Source organism: Acomys minous (assembly GCF_964271855.1).
Source record: "Acomys minous genome assembly, chromosome: 15".
Taxonomy (NCBI): Eukaryota; Metazoa; Chordata; class Mammalia; order Rodentia; family Muridae; genus Acomys; species Acomys minous.
The window spans coordinates 10,027,626-10,046,059 of NC_140497.1; the positions used below are offsets into that span (position 1 = coordinate 10,027,626).

The 18,434-nt window shown below is 42.2% G+C and overlaps 1 protein-coding gene across 2 annotated transcripts in view; it reads right to left on the reverse strand.

The window, feature by feature from the left end:
- The window catches only part of CSMD1 (CUB and Sushi multiple domains 1), a 1,521,983-nt gene that overhangs the window by 60,820 nt on the left and 1,442,729 nt on the right, over window positions 1-18,434 (reverse strand). For both annotated transcript variants that reach the window (XM_084758080.1, XM_084758079.1), the window contains exons 49-50: window positions 16,157-16,345; window positions 1,021-1,206 (exon numbers count right to left, since the gene is read on the reverse strand). In XM_084758080.1, the coding sequence (XP_084614206.1) occupies window positions 1,021-1,206; window positions 16,157-16,345 (375 nt within the window). The remainder of the gene's footprint in view (window positions 1-1,020; window positions 1,207-16,156; window positions 16,346-18,434) is intronic.

An 18,434-nucleotide genomic window follows, 5' to 3' on the forward strand; every position in this document is an offset into this window, starting at 1 on the left:
TTCCCACAATACTCCCTACAAATTGCCAAAAGTTTGGCTGTGAATCTCAGCATCTATTTCAATTCATTGGGAGTTGGAAGCTCTCAGGGGACCACTATACTAGGCTCCCATCTGCAAGTATAGCAGAGTATCATTAATAGTGTCAGGGGTTGTCTTTCTTCCATTGGGTGGGTCTCAGGTAGGGCTAGGCATTGGTTGGACAGTCCCTCTATCTCTGTTCCATCTTTATTCCTGCATATCTTGTAGGCAGAGTAAATTTTGGGCTGAAGTTCTTGTGGGTGGGTTGGTTTTCCCCTCCATCCACTAGGAGTCCTGTCTAGTTAGAGTGTGGCCTCTTCAGTCTTCATGACCCCTGCTCCTAGAAGTCTCAGCTACAGTCACCTTCATATCCATGTGCTGGCCCCATATTTATTATTTTAATTAAATACAACTACATCATTTCCCCCTTCCCTTTACTACCTCATGATTGACTCCTGTAAAAGTATTACTGTACACTGAAGATAGCTTCCTAGAAGTTGGACTACACTTTACAAAAGAAGTTGGTGCTTTCATTGGTAGCCAATGGTATGTATGAAGAGTCCATTTTAAATACACAAATTAACCAATGCCTCTAATTTCAATGAGCTCGATTATCATCTGAGAAATGGAGAGAAGAACCCACAGTGCCTCATGTTTTCACACCTTATGATGAGTGCTGTTACTAAACTCAGTCACAAGAGTGTCTGCCCACAACGAGAATGGCAGCCAAAATAAGGTTGGGTGAGGTGAGTTACCACGTTGTAGATTGCGATGGAATTAATTTGGATTTACTGGGCTCACATCCAGGATTACACAGCTCATTTTACGTGGTTGCAGTTGTCTCAGTGGAAGTTGTTTGTGTTGTTAGGACAAAGGAGACCAGGTCCTCACAATACTGGTAAGAGTCTGCCTGCTTTCTGGAGGCTAAACTCATCCCTGACCCCAGCGAATGCAAGTCCCAGGGAAGTCTCCTACGACACCAAGCCCAACATGAACACTTACGTTTGCACATGGGTGGCTTTCCTCTGTTGCTCCACAGGCCGTCCTCTTGGCACACAGCAGTGGCTTGCTGACTGGCATCCAGCTTAAATCCTTCGTTACACTCATATGTCACTTTACTGTCTAAGGTGAACTCATTGCCCGTGAATGAGCCATTTCCTGGGGCCTCTGGAATTCCACAGGACACAGCTGAAAAGATAAGGAAATAAACCTTGCTCATTTGTACTGGGTTTCTTTAAATATTGTCTTTATTTTTCATCTCTGAGGCAAATTTGTTAATTATGTTCTCCAGGTTTGTCAAAAGCACACATATTTTCAGAATTTTAAGGATACAAAATATTCATGAGAAACAGCTAAAAACTTATTTAAAATGGTAGAAAGTGATTCAGTGAAAACACTGTATAAAAGGGATATGGAGGTATTAGGTAATAACTCTCAGTCAGGGTCAGGTTAGTCACAGCATGATTGTTTTGTTGTATGTTCCAGTTATAATCACACATGTTGCTCAGGTGCCTTTGGGCAGGAGATGAAGGGCATGGCATACCACTTCCTTACCATCCCAACAATGGCTTTGCATATCAAGATGCAAGGAATTAGCCATGAGTACACACTCACCCACCTCCCTTTCACCTCCATCTTTCCTAATGCTGTTCCTTCAACGCACAGGAGGTCCTTTGAAAAGATGCTATGCTTTGCCTGACATGCCCTTCATCTGCTCCTGTGTTGGGAATATGGTCTCCGTTGTGGAAATAAGGTGTGGTGGCCATCTTTAAGAGCTGGGGCTCCTCTGGAAGTTCTGAGAGCACTTGCATTTTTCTGGGACCCAAGTTTGTATTCATGAGCTAACAAAGCTGTAGAAAGAGCAGTTCAGGCCTCTCTAAGTTCACTGGCTTCTTGACTCAGCATCTGATCAAATTCTTTCAAAAAAGCGTCTGCCATGATGTTTCCTGGGGTGTAGAGGACCCTACTGGTGATGGCACTGTGCCCCTCTTTTCTTATAACTAATTCAGCCTTGGGAATTTTATTATATGAATACAAAGGAGGCTGGTACAAAGGTAAGTAAACAGATTGCCTAAGGTCACTTGTGCATCTATTTGCATGAGAGGCAATATCTTCTGAATTACCTGGAAAGATTACATTGATAAGTTGTCTTCTTACCAACATACATACACAAACATGTACATATACACACACATTCACAAACACACACACACACGCATAAATGAATGAATGGCTATTTTTAGATGTCAAACTTGTAGAAAACTCAAGCTGTGAAATTTCTCATGTATTGGCTTTGGCTTGTTTTGACAACTTTATACCTGTGCACAGTGTGCTAGACGTCTACCTATTACACTCTCATATTCTCTCCCCCCAACTCCCATGGAAACTGTTCTTCACAGAACAGGCTCCTCCTCCTCTTTCTCTTCCTCCTCCTCCTCATTTACTTCTTTGTCCTCCTCTTTTCCTCTTCTTCTTTTATTTTTTCTTACTTTCTTTCTTTCTTTCTTTTTTTTTTTTTTGTGAACCACTAAGTTTCACTGCGGTTAACATAAGTATAGGTGAGGGGATCTTTACTGGCATGGAAAGTTGCCATTGGCTACAGTACTGAGTAAATTTACTCCCTTCTCCTAGCAACAATTAACTACCAATAATCTTGCAGAAAAGAATGAGATCTCACTAGCTCTTCTTCCATTCATTTTGAAATCTAATGGGGGACTCAGTCTTGTGCAGGTCTTGGGGAGGCAGCCACAGCTGCGGTGGGTTCAATGGCCCCATCATGTCTGGAGGCCAATGTCTCACAGAATTGCTCCCTACCCTACAGCTTTCACACTCTTCTGCCCTCTATTTCATGATTTCAACCATCTGAAATATCTGTGTTTCATGTAATATTATAGGAACACATCTGTGGGATACTAACACAAATGCCGTACTTACATGTAACCATCCCTTTGGGAAAAGTGTTCAAAATAAGAACAATTAAAGTTTTCCAAAGCCACTGTTTTGTCCAAGAAACATACCAGCAGACAAGCTATCCACCTGAAGCCTATGCAGCCTTTGAAAGTGGTCATCTTTAATGAATCTAGAAGTGCCAGGGCTTTTGTGCTTTTTTAAAAACTCTCTTTGTATCCCATTATGTTGCCATGTCTCCATTCCCCTCAATATAACTTGATTTCTCCAGATAACCATGTATTTACCTATCAGATCCCAACTTTCCTCCCTCTTACTTACTTACACTATGCCCATCCCCCACTTCCCTTAAGAGTCTTACTTGAGGGCAAGTACTGAATGGAGTGACATCTCCAGCAGGTTAAGTGGGAAAGATGACATCCCACAAGCTCATAGGAAATGCTCTCATAAAAGGGGTTTTTACCCAAGGGGCCAAGTCAGAGAGGCTTACAGACGATTCTGTTCAATCTAAAAGCTTTCAAATAAAAGTGAACTCTGCTCCGAAGGACTCCAGAGAATCTTCCCTATGTGATCTGCTCAGTAATGAGCAGTCTGCTTTGAGATTTGAACTACAGTTTGTATCCTCAGGAGAGTGCTCATTAAAGGAGCCGGGGTGAGGGGCACTGCTGACTCCCCATCCTTTGGTCACCTGCTTTCTGTGATTCTTTGTTCTGTTCAACCTATGGGATCATATGGCTACGACTCTGAAGTTAAGTCACCATCGCCTTCCATATTTAAACCACTAGTTCAGAACAAGTTTTCCCACTCAATGGCTCTTCTGAAAAGACCGACCACTGATTTAGGACTTACTTAAATGAGCATCAGGGAAGACTTGATGGTGAATCCCTGAGAATCCTCCTGCCACCACCAACAGAAATGAAAAAGGCATGAACCAAAATTCAGAGGTATGAAGCCTAACCCTGAGTGTTCAAAGAGCCAGTGATGCTCTTGGTCCCATCACTTTCTTGTACTTCCACAGACAAGACTCTCCAATGGTACTGGTCACAGAGTCAGAAAATTGTACGAACGGAACGTTTTAGTCCTCACATTACTATATATCAACATCTTGTTGGATGGACATCCATTGATAAAGCCCGGGACAGTGGGAATGTATTACCTGCTCATTATCTCATTCAACTCTTAACACATAAGGAAAGTTAGAATCCATCACAACTGCATATTCTGCGGGATGGAGGTTTTAGAGCTACTATGCCCTTACCAGAATTCTTTTGTTGTTCAGAATTATTTTTATTTTATGTGCAAATATGTCTATTTACCATGTATGTACATGGTAGCCATGGAGGCAAGAAGAATGTGTCAGACCTCCTGAAATTGGAGTTACAGATGCTTGTGAGTTACCATACTGGTGCTGGAAATCAAATCCCAACGCTTGACAGATCAGCCAGTTCTCTTAACCACTCCCCAGCCTCCCTTATCTGAACATTTATGCCCCGTTCAAAGTTGTGACAGGGCTCAGATATCAGGCAGTAGACCCCTCTTGGTTACTGACCCCAGGGGTACTACCTCCAAATGCACAGGTTTATTTTCCTGTCTAATATCCAGGCAGCAGCAGCTCACCAATTACCTTACCAACAGGTTAAAAATAATTTTCAAAATGTAATAACAAAAACAAAGACCACAGTGCAATTGATCATTTTTACTCATATTCATACTCAACATCAGTATAATGTGAGGACCCAAAGGAAATCCACAGCAAGTGGAGAGAGAGAGAGAGAGAGAGAGAGAGAGAGAGAGAGAGAGAGAGAGAGAGAGAGAGAGAAATGCCCCAAGCCCAGTGCTAGCCTAATGCCGTGTATTGCTTCTGCTCATCCGCCATGACAATGTGATGACAGGAATATACAAGGCCATAGGCTAGCCTGGGAAAAGTGCTTGCCTTTGTTATGAGGACTAAAGATCATTTCTGAGAGCAAGGACTCATGGAGGGAGCCAAGAGTGGGGTTAGAAGAACCTAAATTATACAAATGGGCAGACTAAACTCTGTGGTCACTACAACAATAGTTGGCTATCCAGGAGGCTAGACCAGAACATAGCTGAGAAGACAGTCAGCTGTTCTAAACCTCTTGAAAACATTTAGCACAGGATATCCCAAGGATAAAAGGAAAAACAAACTGGGTATTATGGAACATAACAGGACAGAGAGGACTCCAGTGGCACTGTGGTGAGTGAGTGAGGAAGTCAGCAACAAAAGGAAAAAAAAACTGGGGCATTCTACTAACACAAGGGACCTGCATTTTAGAATTTTAGGAACAGAGAACAATTTTAACTTCCAGGTCTGTGGTGAGGGTTGGGCATTGTCTTTCAGTGGGACAAAATTTCTGCATGAAAAAAACATGCTGGAGTGAGATGGTGGTGATAGTCTCATTATGAATACACTTAATATCATTAATCTGGAAGTTTATGCTATGTGTATTTTACTATGAAAAAACATCTACAGTGCTTCTTTGATACAGGTACATGAGTGGGATGGTAAAAGGCAGATAGGGAACACTGGGTATTTTCATACAATATGTAATTAATCAACACTGATCATGTTCCTTCCTTTTTATTGACAATTCAAATAATGACTCAGGAAGGAACATTCAAACTAGTGAATTCAAACTTTGTCTTTTTTTCCCCTTTAATTATGTGTCTGCCTGCACTTGTGTCTATGCACTGTGTGTGTACCTGGTTTCTGGGAAAGCCACAAGAAAACAGCAGAGTGAATAGAACTGGGATTACAGACAGTTATAAGTGATCGTGTGGGTGCAGGGAATTGAACCTGCGTCCTCTGGAATAGACACTTAACTTTGGTTGCTGTCAACTGCTGGGCTATTTCTTTAGCCTACTGAACACAATCAACTTTGTAGGACATAATAAATTCTCAAAATCACTTGCCTGAACATTTGTCTAGATTTTAATTTTTAAAAAAAATTAGGGGCTATAATGTGGACATAAGCAAGACTCCAAAATTTGAAAGGCTGCTGTGATTGACAGCACAACAGAGAAAGATTCATGCAGAAAGGAGTGTCCTATACTATATTCCTAACAGTCATTGCTATCAAATCATATTTTGGGTTTTTTTTTTCAGTAAAAAAAAAGCTTTACTGATTCTTTTGGAAAATATAGTTACCATCCCCCGAGAATGCACAGAGTGAGTTTAAGCCACTAACTTAGGAACTCAGTGAAAGGGTGACAGCAGCTGTCCAGCTTGCTTTCAGAACAAAGGAACAAAACTCCTCATTATGTTTTTCCTGTACCTGGAGGAATAAGCGTCTAGAAACGGAAACTTCAAAGAAGAGTCTACTGTGTTTTTACGGAAGTCAGGTCTTAAGGCTGCAACGTTGCTCACTTCTCCTGTGAGTCAGGCCAGCTGCTGCCCAGTGGGACAAGGGTAGTAGATTTTGTCAGGTCAGAAGAGCATTCCCAGGATGTTGAGGAAACGCACGCCGCTGGCCTGTCTCTGTTCATAAACCAAAGCAATAGATGTCTACTAGAAAACAGCAACAAAAGAAGGGGAAATGGTGGCTACATCTGAATGTAGTGATGGACAGGTGATAGGGAGACAGATGGATGAATAGATGGATGGAGAGATAGATGATAGATGAATCGGTGAGGATGATATGTGATAAGTAGATAAGCCCAGATAGTGGATAGATAGGTAGAGCTAGATAACAGAGGGAGGTAGAGAGCTGATTGATGATCTATAGATAGAAAGAAAACAGATAGGTAGATAGAGAGATGATAGAAAGGTAGGAGACACTAGATACATAGATAAATAGATGATCAGATATGACCGAATGATTGATAGGTAATCAATACATGACATCAACACACAGATGGATATGCATAGTGGTTGGGTGAGTTAATGAATAGATGGGAGATGAATCAGCAGGGTGGATATGAATGTACAGTGTAAGACAGGAAGACTGATACCTTGAAAGCTTCTCAGGGAGAAATCTACAACTGAATTAAAATACAATGACAAAGTTGAAACTTTATACTCGTTAGTGACAGAAAAGGGACCTAATGATACAATTCAGCATTTAGGTTTCACAGTTGATGGAAAAGAGTAGAGAGCAGATTCCATTATTCCAAAGGCATTATACACCTGCCCTGTCAGAGTCCCCCATAGATTACTTACTAAGTGAAGAAAATGAGCACTGGAAAATCACCATTCCATTGCTTAGTGAAAAAGACACAATACGTGGGTCTCCAAATTCTGCAGTTGATAGTTGACAACTGAAAGGCACATGGGCTGAGGATGGCTGTCCTCCATCCCAGTCTGATGCCGCAGTTTCTCTTAAAATAGACCAAGTATGATTATCTGAACATGCGTGTTTCATTTAAATAGACGATTATATTCAACTGAACATACATGTTCTCTTAAAGTAGTCAAAATGTGCTCAACTGGTGAGGCAATGTCAAGGGTGTAATTTAAGTTGTTAACAGGGAAGGAATTACTGAAAAATAAAAGTGTAATGTTGCCTGGCTTGCCCAATGTCTAGTATTCCCTCTCTTGCCTTCTGTGTGCCCAGTGGAAAGCCTACCTGGCTTAGAGCACAAAGGCCATTGGCAGCCCACACCGTGCGTGACAGCCTCCATCCATCTCTGCAAGGGACACTTAGAATAATCAGAGATCATTTGCCAACAGTGTACATGGCAAAGACCTTGACCGTGTGTGACCATAGAAAGGAAGTTATCAGAACTTTCTCTCCCTTCCTTTCATGCTACCACTCCATTCAAATCCCTGCTGTACCCAGTCAGCTTCGTGGGCCACAAGACCCCATGCTCTAACCCCAATGTCCCCAATGAAAGTCTACTTGTCTCAGGATGACCATTTTAGCTTCTTTGATTGTCAGCTTTGATTTGAGCTATAGGAAGTGGCAGAGGCCATCAAGGAAATCCAGGTTTTGCAAGTGAAAAGACAGAGGGGCAAAGGCATACGGTGGTTTGTATTGCTAGTTCATACAGTAAAGTTAATTGAGAGTGTGCATCAATGAAAGGAGTTGAAGCAGTTGATATCACACTGATCAACATTATGCATTGATTACATCATAATATTTATGACTGTCACTGTAAGACCTGAGCAAGACTAGGCTCATCAACACTCCTTGAGAAGCTATAGGCAGTTCAAGGTTGCCGGAGGTGGGGGAATCATATTCCTCAGTCAAGTAGGCCTTGAAACATTGCCCTTGCTCAAATAAATACCTACCCTGCTCACTACGGTAAACCTAATATTATTTTTATGTATGAAAATGCTTTAAAAATCAATATATTAGATAATAAAAAGTATGTCAGTTTATTAACTGTCATGTTTGTTATCATATACATATTTTATAATTATGAATTAATTATTAAAATTTTTCTTTTGCAAGTGTGTGTGTGTGTGCGCGCATGCACATGTGTGTACGCATGCACGCATGAGTGTGCATGCGTGTCTACTATGTTTATATGCATCCCATGAGTGCAGTCCTGTGGAGGCCAGAAGAGGATCTGGGAGCCCTTGGAACTGGAGTTACAAAAAACTGTGAGCTACCATGTGGGTGCTCGGAGCCAAATACAGGTCCTCTGTAAGAGCAGCCAGTGCTCTTAGCTACTGACCCATCTTTCCAGCCACTAATTATAAAATCTTAACTTGGCTATTTTGTAACACTAGTCCTATGACATAGGTGCATTTTCCTCTCCAGTATTTGTTTAACTGTACTGGTGTGTGACACTACAAATGTAAGTCCTTACAATGACCTTTATTTTACAAGGCATACATGAACACTGAATACATTACCCTAATGCAAGCTTAGTGGGAGTCAAGGTTGCCTTGACCCCAAATGCCTAATGCTGAACACTTCACCTATGGCATAGCTCTTCCCTATCACAAGTGAGACAGTAAAGAGTTTGGCCTCTCCCATCCCCTGATTTTCTTCATGGGCTTCAAGGTTCATAAATACTCCATTCTCCAATGGTCATGTTCTCTATACAAACCAGAGCTGAAAACTTGCTATCAAGACCTGATGCTATTTGTTGAAAAATTTCAGATCAACTCCACTGACTTATAAAGCAGAGTTTTCTGATTTTCATTTGTTAATTTAAAAAATGCGCTGGCAATAGTTTCACCCTCTCTGTTGTTTATGCCTTAGAACATGAGAAAATATAACGTTTCCTCTGGATATCACACTCATATTTTGATCATCTCCTTGGGCAGCTCCTTCAGCCCTTGCTAATGTTTAGGTTAATTAAGTTCCATATCTCTGAGATGTACATTTTCTACTTCATTTTACTAAGAGTGTGCTCTGATTTAATGCAATTTCCCTAAGAGTTTTCTCTGCTTTTGTGTGTTTATGTTGCTGTTGATTTCACATAACTCTTTTCCAGTCATCATGTGTGTTGGTCAGGTGGTCAGACTCAATCTCTGAATGAACACCCTTTTCTCTGTGTATATTTATGTACGACTATATGAACAGTTTTTACATTAATTACTTATTTTTATTTCTGCTGCTACTTCATAGTAGAAAACGGTTTATTAAAGGGTGCCATCCAATGGCCATCCTAGATAAAACAGATATTGAGTTTAATTATCAGATCACTTGGGGCCAAGAAAAAAATGCAAAAACAAAGTTAGGAAAAATGTATCTAAGCAGCAGGCAGGTGAGCTTAAGACTTTGAAAAGCAACAGCAAAGGTTTTAAGCCAGTCTCTCAATCCTTCTCTGCCTCTCAGTCTCTTAGCTCTACCTGAAAGAGGAGGAAGTAAAGAGATCTCTGTCCTGTGGCTCATACAAAGAAGCCAACTTGAAAATCTACTTCTGGCAAAGCCACTCCCAGATGTGTACCCAGAGGAGGAAGACACCTCCGTGTCACAGGCTGGTACCATGGCATTCATGAAACCAGACACTATCAGAATCCCATTGAACATCTGCTTCTAGACTTTTGAGCCCATGTCTGATATGAAAAATAGCTCAGGACTTCAAACCAGACCCAGAGGACAACTGAACAATACCAACCTGTAAGCCAATGTGAACATTATGTTAGAAGGTACCCAGCTAGCTTGCTGCACACATAGAATGAATGTGCCTAAGAATCCAAGGTGGGAAAACATTTCATTATCAAAAGACAAAAAAAGTCATGTTTTTTTTTTCACTTCCTCCTGTTATCCTGAATGTTGCATACTCTTTCCCCATGGGGTCAAAAGGCAACAAAGTCTATGATTTTGAGTGAAAAAGCAGTGGCGGGATTCAGGTGTTGGCAGTTTTTACATTCTCTTGTGTGAACGTTTAATATACACATGGGTACAAGTATCAATACAAGCCGACATGTCCCAGAGAGCATGTGTCAGCACTTCAACCCCATAGCAATTAGAAATGAACCTGTGAAATTTCCCTGGACAATGCCAGCATTTAGATTAAAAAAAAAAAAAAAAAAGTAAATTTCCTATCAGTGGCAACTGAGTTGTATGTGCACCATTTTTTTGTCATGCATTTTAATCATTCATCTAGTCACTGCACTTTTTAAAATATGTTGTCCTACACGGAAGAACACACTTTTGTTGTTGCCTATTTTCCATACTGTTTCTGTAAGTTTGCTACTAAAATGCATTAAACTATGCAAGCACAAATAAACAGGTAGGCTTCGCCTGCTTATCTTGAAAAGGTTCTGAACCACATATCTTCTTTTGAGGGAAGTGCAGTTTGATCACTGGTGCCACATGTCAGTTGCAAATTCCCAGGTGTCAAGGTATCTAGGGCCAAAGCTAAATGTCAAGGGCCTGGCATTCCTGTGACTCTATCATGATTATAAAAGAGAAAACAGCACCATGGCATGGTTTCAGGCTGTTTCCTCCCAACAGCACTGCATATGTTAGAAACTACATGGGAAAAAGTCATTGTTGGCACCAAGAACCACATCCATTTGACACTGGAGGCTCCTATGGAGACAATGTTGGTAGGATGTCTTGTCCTGACTCTCTATTACGTCCTGACTCCTCTCTATCATACCCTGACTCCTGTATGTCACACTTTGACTCTCTATCATACCCTTACTCCTCTCTATCACATTTTGACTCCTCTCTATCACATCCTGACTCCTTTCTATCATACCCTGATTCCTCTCTATCACACCCTGACTCTCTATTCACACATCTCTGCAAATAACGAACAGCCCACTTGTCTTGAAGTTCCAACTTGGAATCCTTTAAGAATCTTCCAAAGCTAGCTCCCTGAGCACCTCACATTTAGCCCTAGGTGCCCAACAGGGTTTGTCCCTCAGCCACCTGTGGAACTGCCATTCATTCACACTGCAGTGCAGCTCTTCCTTCTAGAACTGTCAGTTTTGCAAGTAAAGGCTATACTGTCCCTTTAATGAAAGCTCATAAATTATTCAGTGTCCTCAGCCATGGTCCTTTTGACCATGTCTGCTCTTTGTCTTTTATTGAATTCAAAGGCATCTTTATCAAAGTCCCGCGTGCTAAAATAAAAGCTCTGTAATTCTCCTCCTTGCTTTCTTTCTATGCCCCTCCCCATCTTTTCCCATGCTGCAGAAATGGAAGACAGATGCCAGGTCCTTTCATTAGCTTTTACACTATTTTATATATGCCATATAACCCGCTCACATCACCATGGCAAGCACTGATGCTACGTCACAGAGTTTTCTTTTACGCAAGGGACACAGCTGATCTCTGTAGCCAGCTCAACCTGGGGACTTATAACCTTCTTGTGAAAAATACCTTTCCTTGCAAATTTCATCTGGCCACATTGTGAGAAATGACTTTGCATACACACCCTAAGTATCACCTCAATCATGAGCCACATTTTGTGGTACTTGGTCTTCACTAAGCATGAGCAGGAACAGTGCAATATCTAATTTATCTTAAGATACAGGGAAATAATGCTTCCTTGGGGAAATTCTTATGCTAGCATTTGCACCCTGATGAGTGATAGGACTGTGCTTTGAAGTATGCATGAGCTTGACCACTCCTATCACTCCACATGTTGGCAGACATCAGCTCATTAGTCAGAACTAGGCTACAGTGGATCTGTTCTCAACTCGCACGTTGAAAATAGATAGAAAAATTGAAGATGAACACAACAGGACAGACTATGCATGGCCCAGGCAGACAGTGTTTACTGCCTGGTTTCTCACAAAAAGAATTCAGGCCGTACAGTCTATTATGCAGAAGAGGAGAACTGCTCAGCTCCTTAAGTGCACTGAGTTTGGATAAATCCTTAAGTGCTCACAGAAAACATAGCAACACCAGTAAGTCAGTGCTCACATCATAAAAAAGTTCCTGTTTCAATGGTCGTGCTATGGAAGGGCTTCAGGCCAACACACTTGTCTTCAAGAACCGCTACTAGTTCAGTACTCTAAGATGAGTGAGATTGGCTCCATCCTGATCCAGGGTCAATGGGATGAACCTCACTTTACAATCATTTGTTGGGATTTGGAAATCTGGGTTTAATAGGCCTTATGGATGCACATGTCTGTAGTTTAGAATATGGCTCACATACTTCCTCCAACCTATCTTCACAGCACACGTACATGCACATGCACATACACACACACACAGGAGAGAGAGAAAAGGGGGGAGGAACACATTCAGAGAAAACTCCTAGTCATTATGTGTAATGTTGCATTTAAACCTCCATTAATTTCTAAATAAATTGACATCTATAGAGCTACTGAGTTACTCCCAGACAGAATATTTTATAGAAGTAAATTGGCATATGAAAATTAAGCCAAGAGACACAATTAACCCATGTGATTATGTCCATATGTTAAAAAAGTTATGCCTTAATAAAAACACCAATTACTTACTCCAGGCCTTCAGATATAATTCTTTAGCTTTTAAAAGGATGCTGTAACTTCTTTTTTAAATGTATTATAATTTATTCAGATTACATCCAGATTGTTATCCCTTGCTTGCGTGTATCTTCTCCTTCTGTTCCCACCCTCCCTCCTTCTTTCACCCTACTCCCCTCCCCTAGGCCCCAGAGAGAAGGGGACCTCCTTCTCCACCATATAACCACAGCCTACCAGGTCTCATCTGTATAGCCTGCTTCCCCTTCCTCTGTGTGCCGGTTGGGAAAGATGAAGATCCTGAGATGGGCACAGTGACATATGCCTATAATCCCAGCACTCTGGGAGGCAGAGGCAGGTGATCTCTATGAGTCTGAAGCCAGCTTGGTCTAAAAAGTGAATCAAGGACAGCCAGAGCTATACAGAAAAACCCTATGAAACTAAAACCAACCAACCAACCAACCAAACAAACAAACAAAAGGTAAAGATCTTGATCCCTCAGGAAGAGGGCAGCTCTGGAATCAGAAAGTGTTTGGAAGACTGAAGCCAGGGGGAAGCTAAATCTGAGATGCTCACAGTCGGGTCCCTTTGGATAACATTGTCCTTAGGTACCCACGTTCATATAGTTAAAGAGCAGCATAAACAGAACCTCAGAAAACATCACTCTTACCCACCCATGCCTTTGTCTCTCTCCACAGCCTTTAAGATACTATGAGATAATTCTAAGGCTATAGAAGTTCATTGACATATATATTCTTTGTGTCTGGTTAATTTTAGTATACTATATATTATATATACATATATATTATATATACATACACATATACATTATATATAATTTAAAATGAATTAGAAATTAATATATACCATGACTTATTAAAACTATGAAGTCATTAACTGCTCAAGGACATTACCATACTCTCATTCTACTGGTAAGAAAAATCACTCCAAAGATGGTCTGCTCTTCAGATTTGTCTATCTTTGAATAAACCAAGATCCAACAACAGACAACAGTGGCTTATGTCTCAAAGGCTTGATTTTTAAGAACAAAAGCTTAACCATGCAGTTTATGAGCAAGATCATTTTTTCGTCTTTGTTGCCCATGGAAACGCTAGCAAAGTGCAAGTAGAAAGCAAATGGAGGCGACCCCGTACCAAAGCTCCATCTCCTACAAGGCTGGGAGCATCAGCTTTCAAATAAACAGCTGTGTGGGCACTGCACTGCTTAACAGGGGTGGCTTGAAAGCGTGCTCTGTGCTGCTCCTATTTAACTGCATCTCCGCGATAGTGCAGGAAGTCTGAGCTCCCTCACAGGCTGCTCCTCAAGCTGAAGATCAGTGTATTGATAACGAAACAGCTGCTTGGCAGAACTTCTTGCTGTGAGGCAGGAAATGAAGGCTGCAGTACAGGAGATAGGGCTGGCTTTATCAGGGAGGATGAAAAACCAAGACGGCTTTGCTGACAGAAATCATTTAAAAGGTCAAGCAAAGAGAGAAAAACAACCCTCACTTCTCAGGAACCCATAGACGACATCTGGCCTGGTGCTTCTGGCCTTTCCAGACTGTCAGGATGGAGACTGTGTGAGCCACTTGTTAAGGAAAAACCATCACGGACTCGGTAGGAGGCCTGGGTCCTAGCCCTGCCATTTGGGACCTCAGGGTCCCAAGTGAGCATGGAGCAAGAACCCTGTGAATCCTCTTCCAGCTCCAATGACACATGCTACCTCCACATTATACTGGAAAGTATAGTCTTCCTCGGGGCTTAAGACTTTCGGTGTTCTCAAAGCTAACTATCAAAACTCCTATTTCCCGGAGAACAAAAAGTATAAGGCCAGTAGGTATTCCCTTGCCACCAAGGAACTCAGACTTCCACACATCCCACCTGACTCTGCATTTGAGAAACATTACTATCAACATGGTGAATTCACTATGACCAGGACCAAAACAAAGCGAACAAAAACATCAAAACCCAAAGAATCATCTTAAGGGAATTATGTGATTCCAAATAACTGTCTGATTAAGTCATAAATGTGTCATGTTGTTTAAATTTGTCAAGTGGACAAGTGTCCATATGAGTGACTTCACTGCTACTTGTATGCATCATCAGTCATAAAATGCTCAAAGCAAATAAGCATAATTTTTGGTCAAAGTATCCTCTTTTGGAAGCAAAACTTTAGCACTGCTAGAAGAACAAGCTACTGGGAGCTGCCTTATTGTTTATCTTACAATAAAGAAGAATTTCTGAAGGGGAGTAAGCATAAACCAAGGTAAGGCTATAATAATGCTAATACGATTGAAGAATACAACCATGGTGTATATTCATTAATTTCCTCATACAGTAGTTGTAGAAAATTGAATAGCCCGAGTAAAAGGAAAATGAGGCAGCTGATTTCAAGATCCATTCATAACTTATTACTGGCTTTCAGAAATTGAGCAAGTTTATTGTGAATATAAACCTCACAAGAAAAAAACTATGAAAAATTTGCCACCTCCAGCCCTTGAGTCTAAATTAAAATGCTTTACCTGAAAACTTCTATGCATTGATAGATTTAAAAGAACATGAAATATTAAAATGAACATCAATAGCCTCTTGATTAAAATGGCCAAAGAAGAAAAGAAACACTGTGGCTCAAAGGAAAAGTATTCAAAGTAAAATGAAGATGTCACTGTTTTTGATAAGGTATATTTTGAAATAATACAATGATTAGGAAAAGTTATTTTGAATCTTAACAGGATGATACCTTCAATAAAATTCAGAGTAGAGAGCACATTATAATCAGAATAACTGTAGCCGCAGCCTAGGGACTGCCTGTTCATTCTCTGACTCAGACAGCGCAGATTCCCAGAGCCTTCTACAAATGTTAGCGGTGTTTGCATTGTCAATGGGAAGTTGAATTGTACCGTTTTAAACCTGCTGTGATGGTAAGTCTCGGCTGTCCATTTGACTGGATTTACAATCCCCAGGAGACATACACTGGGAGTATGGGCAAGAGCATTTATAGAGAGAGAGGACGGACTTTGAGTCATCCTGAATTTGAGTGACCGCCCCCCCTCATGATTTGGAAAACCAAACTGAACAAAAGTGGGAAAAGCAATGACAGCTGGGTGTTGGTATTCTTTCTCTCAGCATCTTTGTCCAGGGATGCGAGCAAGCAGCCTTGACCTCTCACTATCACAGAAACACCGTACCACTCTGTTGGGATGAACCGTACCCCGGCTATGAGATAAAATAAGCCGTCCTCTCCTAAGTTGCCTTGGTTTTGGATATTTGTCAGCCAATGAGCAATGGAACAACTACACCGATGTTCTGTGTGTCATCGGCTCTCATGTGCAATCTCTTTCACTTCTGGAGAACAATTAAAACGAGAACAATGAATGGCGACTGAGGTTGGGTAGAAGCCATCTCTTACCCTGGCAGAGTGGTGCCATGGAGTCCCACTGGTACACGCCCACAGGGTTCCGGCCGCAGGTTGCATTGCTGTGGCCAATCATTCGATATCCAGGCTTGCAGTAGTAATGTACCTTGCTCCCCACTGCTCCCGTGGTTTTATTTAAAATGCCCCCATTCTTGAGTGTAGAGGTGAGGCTGCAGTAAGGAGCTGGGACAAGGAAACAGACACAGGCAGGTTACAAACAGGGACAGAGGCGAGACAAAGAAAAGTCTTTCTTTGGGACTAGAGTAGCAAGCACAAGCTTTTCAAATACGCATCAAAAAAGCCCCATGGTTTCCTTTGAAGCTCAGGGACTGGATGCTGTGATTCAACACCAGGCAGGATTCTGACTACAGCATGGCCAGGGAGTGGCAGATCTTCAGACGGGCTCCCCACAGGTACCCTCAGACAGCCACTCATAAAGACAAGGGTCAGAAATGATACAGCATTGCTCAGGATACCGCCTTTGCAACAAAACCATTCTCTACATTTTGAGAAAGGAGCGATTAAAAAGAAAACAGGCTTTGATCATTTTTTACAGTCAAGAACACGTTTAGTGGCCTGATAGATCAGGCTATGATACAGACATGAAACTTCATCTATTATACACGAGAGTTGCATAAGATCTTCACCCAAATGTAGAAAATGTAGAACTTCATGTTTCAAAAATCTGTATTTGGCAACAAGTATCTCCTTGGTTGGGTGACATTTTTAAACTTAACAAATGGCTATCCATTTTTATTTTTATTTTAATCTTTATGTGTGTTTGGTACACTTGGGGGTGGGGCAGAAGAAGGGACAGATCTTCTGGAAGTAGAGTTGCAAATGACTATAAGCCTCCATGTGGGTACTGGGTAGCAAACCTGGGTCCTCTACAACAGAGAACAGAAAGGGCCTTTAGCTGATGAGCCATCACCCCAGCATCCAGGTATTAGTTTTTAAAAATACATATTTATTTACTTTATTTTTATGGGTATGTGCCTGAGTGTATGTGTATGATCATGCTGGGATACTCCTCAGCATGTATGTCAGGCAGATGCAATGTGCAAATGTGTAAGATGTGATCATGTTGAGCACATATTATGGGCTGGAGCACACTAGCCCACCTCTTGATGTCCTAATAGACATCAGAGTCTCTGAACTATAAGGGAAAAATCTGTGTGTATGTATGTCACACAGATTATATGCATATACAAATGACATATGCAGATACACCTCCACGAGAAAAAATTATCAATTCATGGCCTCCCATATGCTATGAATGGACAAAGAAATTCTATTGTTTACCTGCATGGAAAGGTATGCCTTGAAAGGCAGAGGGTAGTGTCTGAAGATTTTGACATGTTTCATGTCAGTGAGAAACTAAAAAAATATTCACCACATATGAAACAGGATACATTCTGTTCACTCTGTTCCCCATGACTTCCGCAGCACTAGCCACCTTTTCACATATCAATAAACTCAAACAGGCTGAAAAGTCTGATCATCTGTTGTTCAGAGCAAGGGTGTGACTCCAATCCCTGCTCAGATACTGTGACACACACCTGAGCTTTATCACATTTCCAGGGGAAGAATGTCTGAACTTCCTCCCCATTGTCGACACACCACATCCCTGCCCATCACTCCCACACCGCATCCCTGCCCATCACTCCCACACCGCATCCCTGCCCATCACTCCCACACCGCATCCCTGCCCATCACTCCCACACCGCATCCCCTCCCCGTCACTCCCACACCGCATCCCCTCCCCGTCACTCCCACACCGCATCCCCTCCCCGTCACTCCCACACCGCATCCCCTCCCCGTCACTCCCACACCGCATCCCCTCCCCGTCACTCCCACACCACATCCCCTCCCCGTCACTCCCACACTGTACATCCCCTCCCCGTCACTCCCACACCGCATCCCCTCCCCATCACTCCCACACCGCATCCCCTCCCCGTCACTCCCACACTGTACATCTCCTCCCCGTCACTCCCACACCGCATCCCCTGCCCGTCACTCCCACACCGCATCCCCTCCCCGTCACTCCCACACCGCATCCCCTCCCCGTCACTCCCACACCGCATCCCCTCCCCGTCACTCCCACACCGCATCCCCTGCCCGTCACTCCCACACCGCATCCCCTCCCCGTCACTCCCACACCGCATCCCCTCCCCGTCACTCCCACACTGCACATCCCCTCCCCGTCACTCCCACACCGCATCCCCTGCCCGTCACTCCCACACTGCACATCCCCTTCCCGTCACTCCCACAC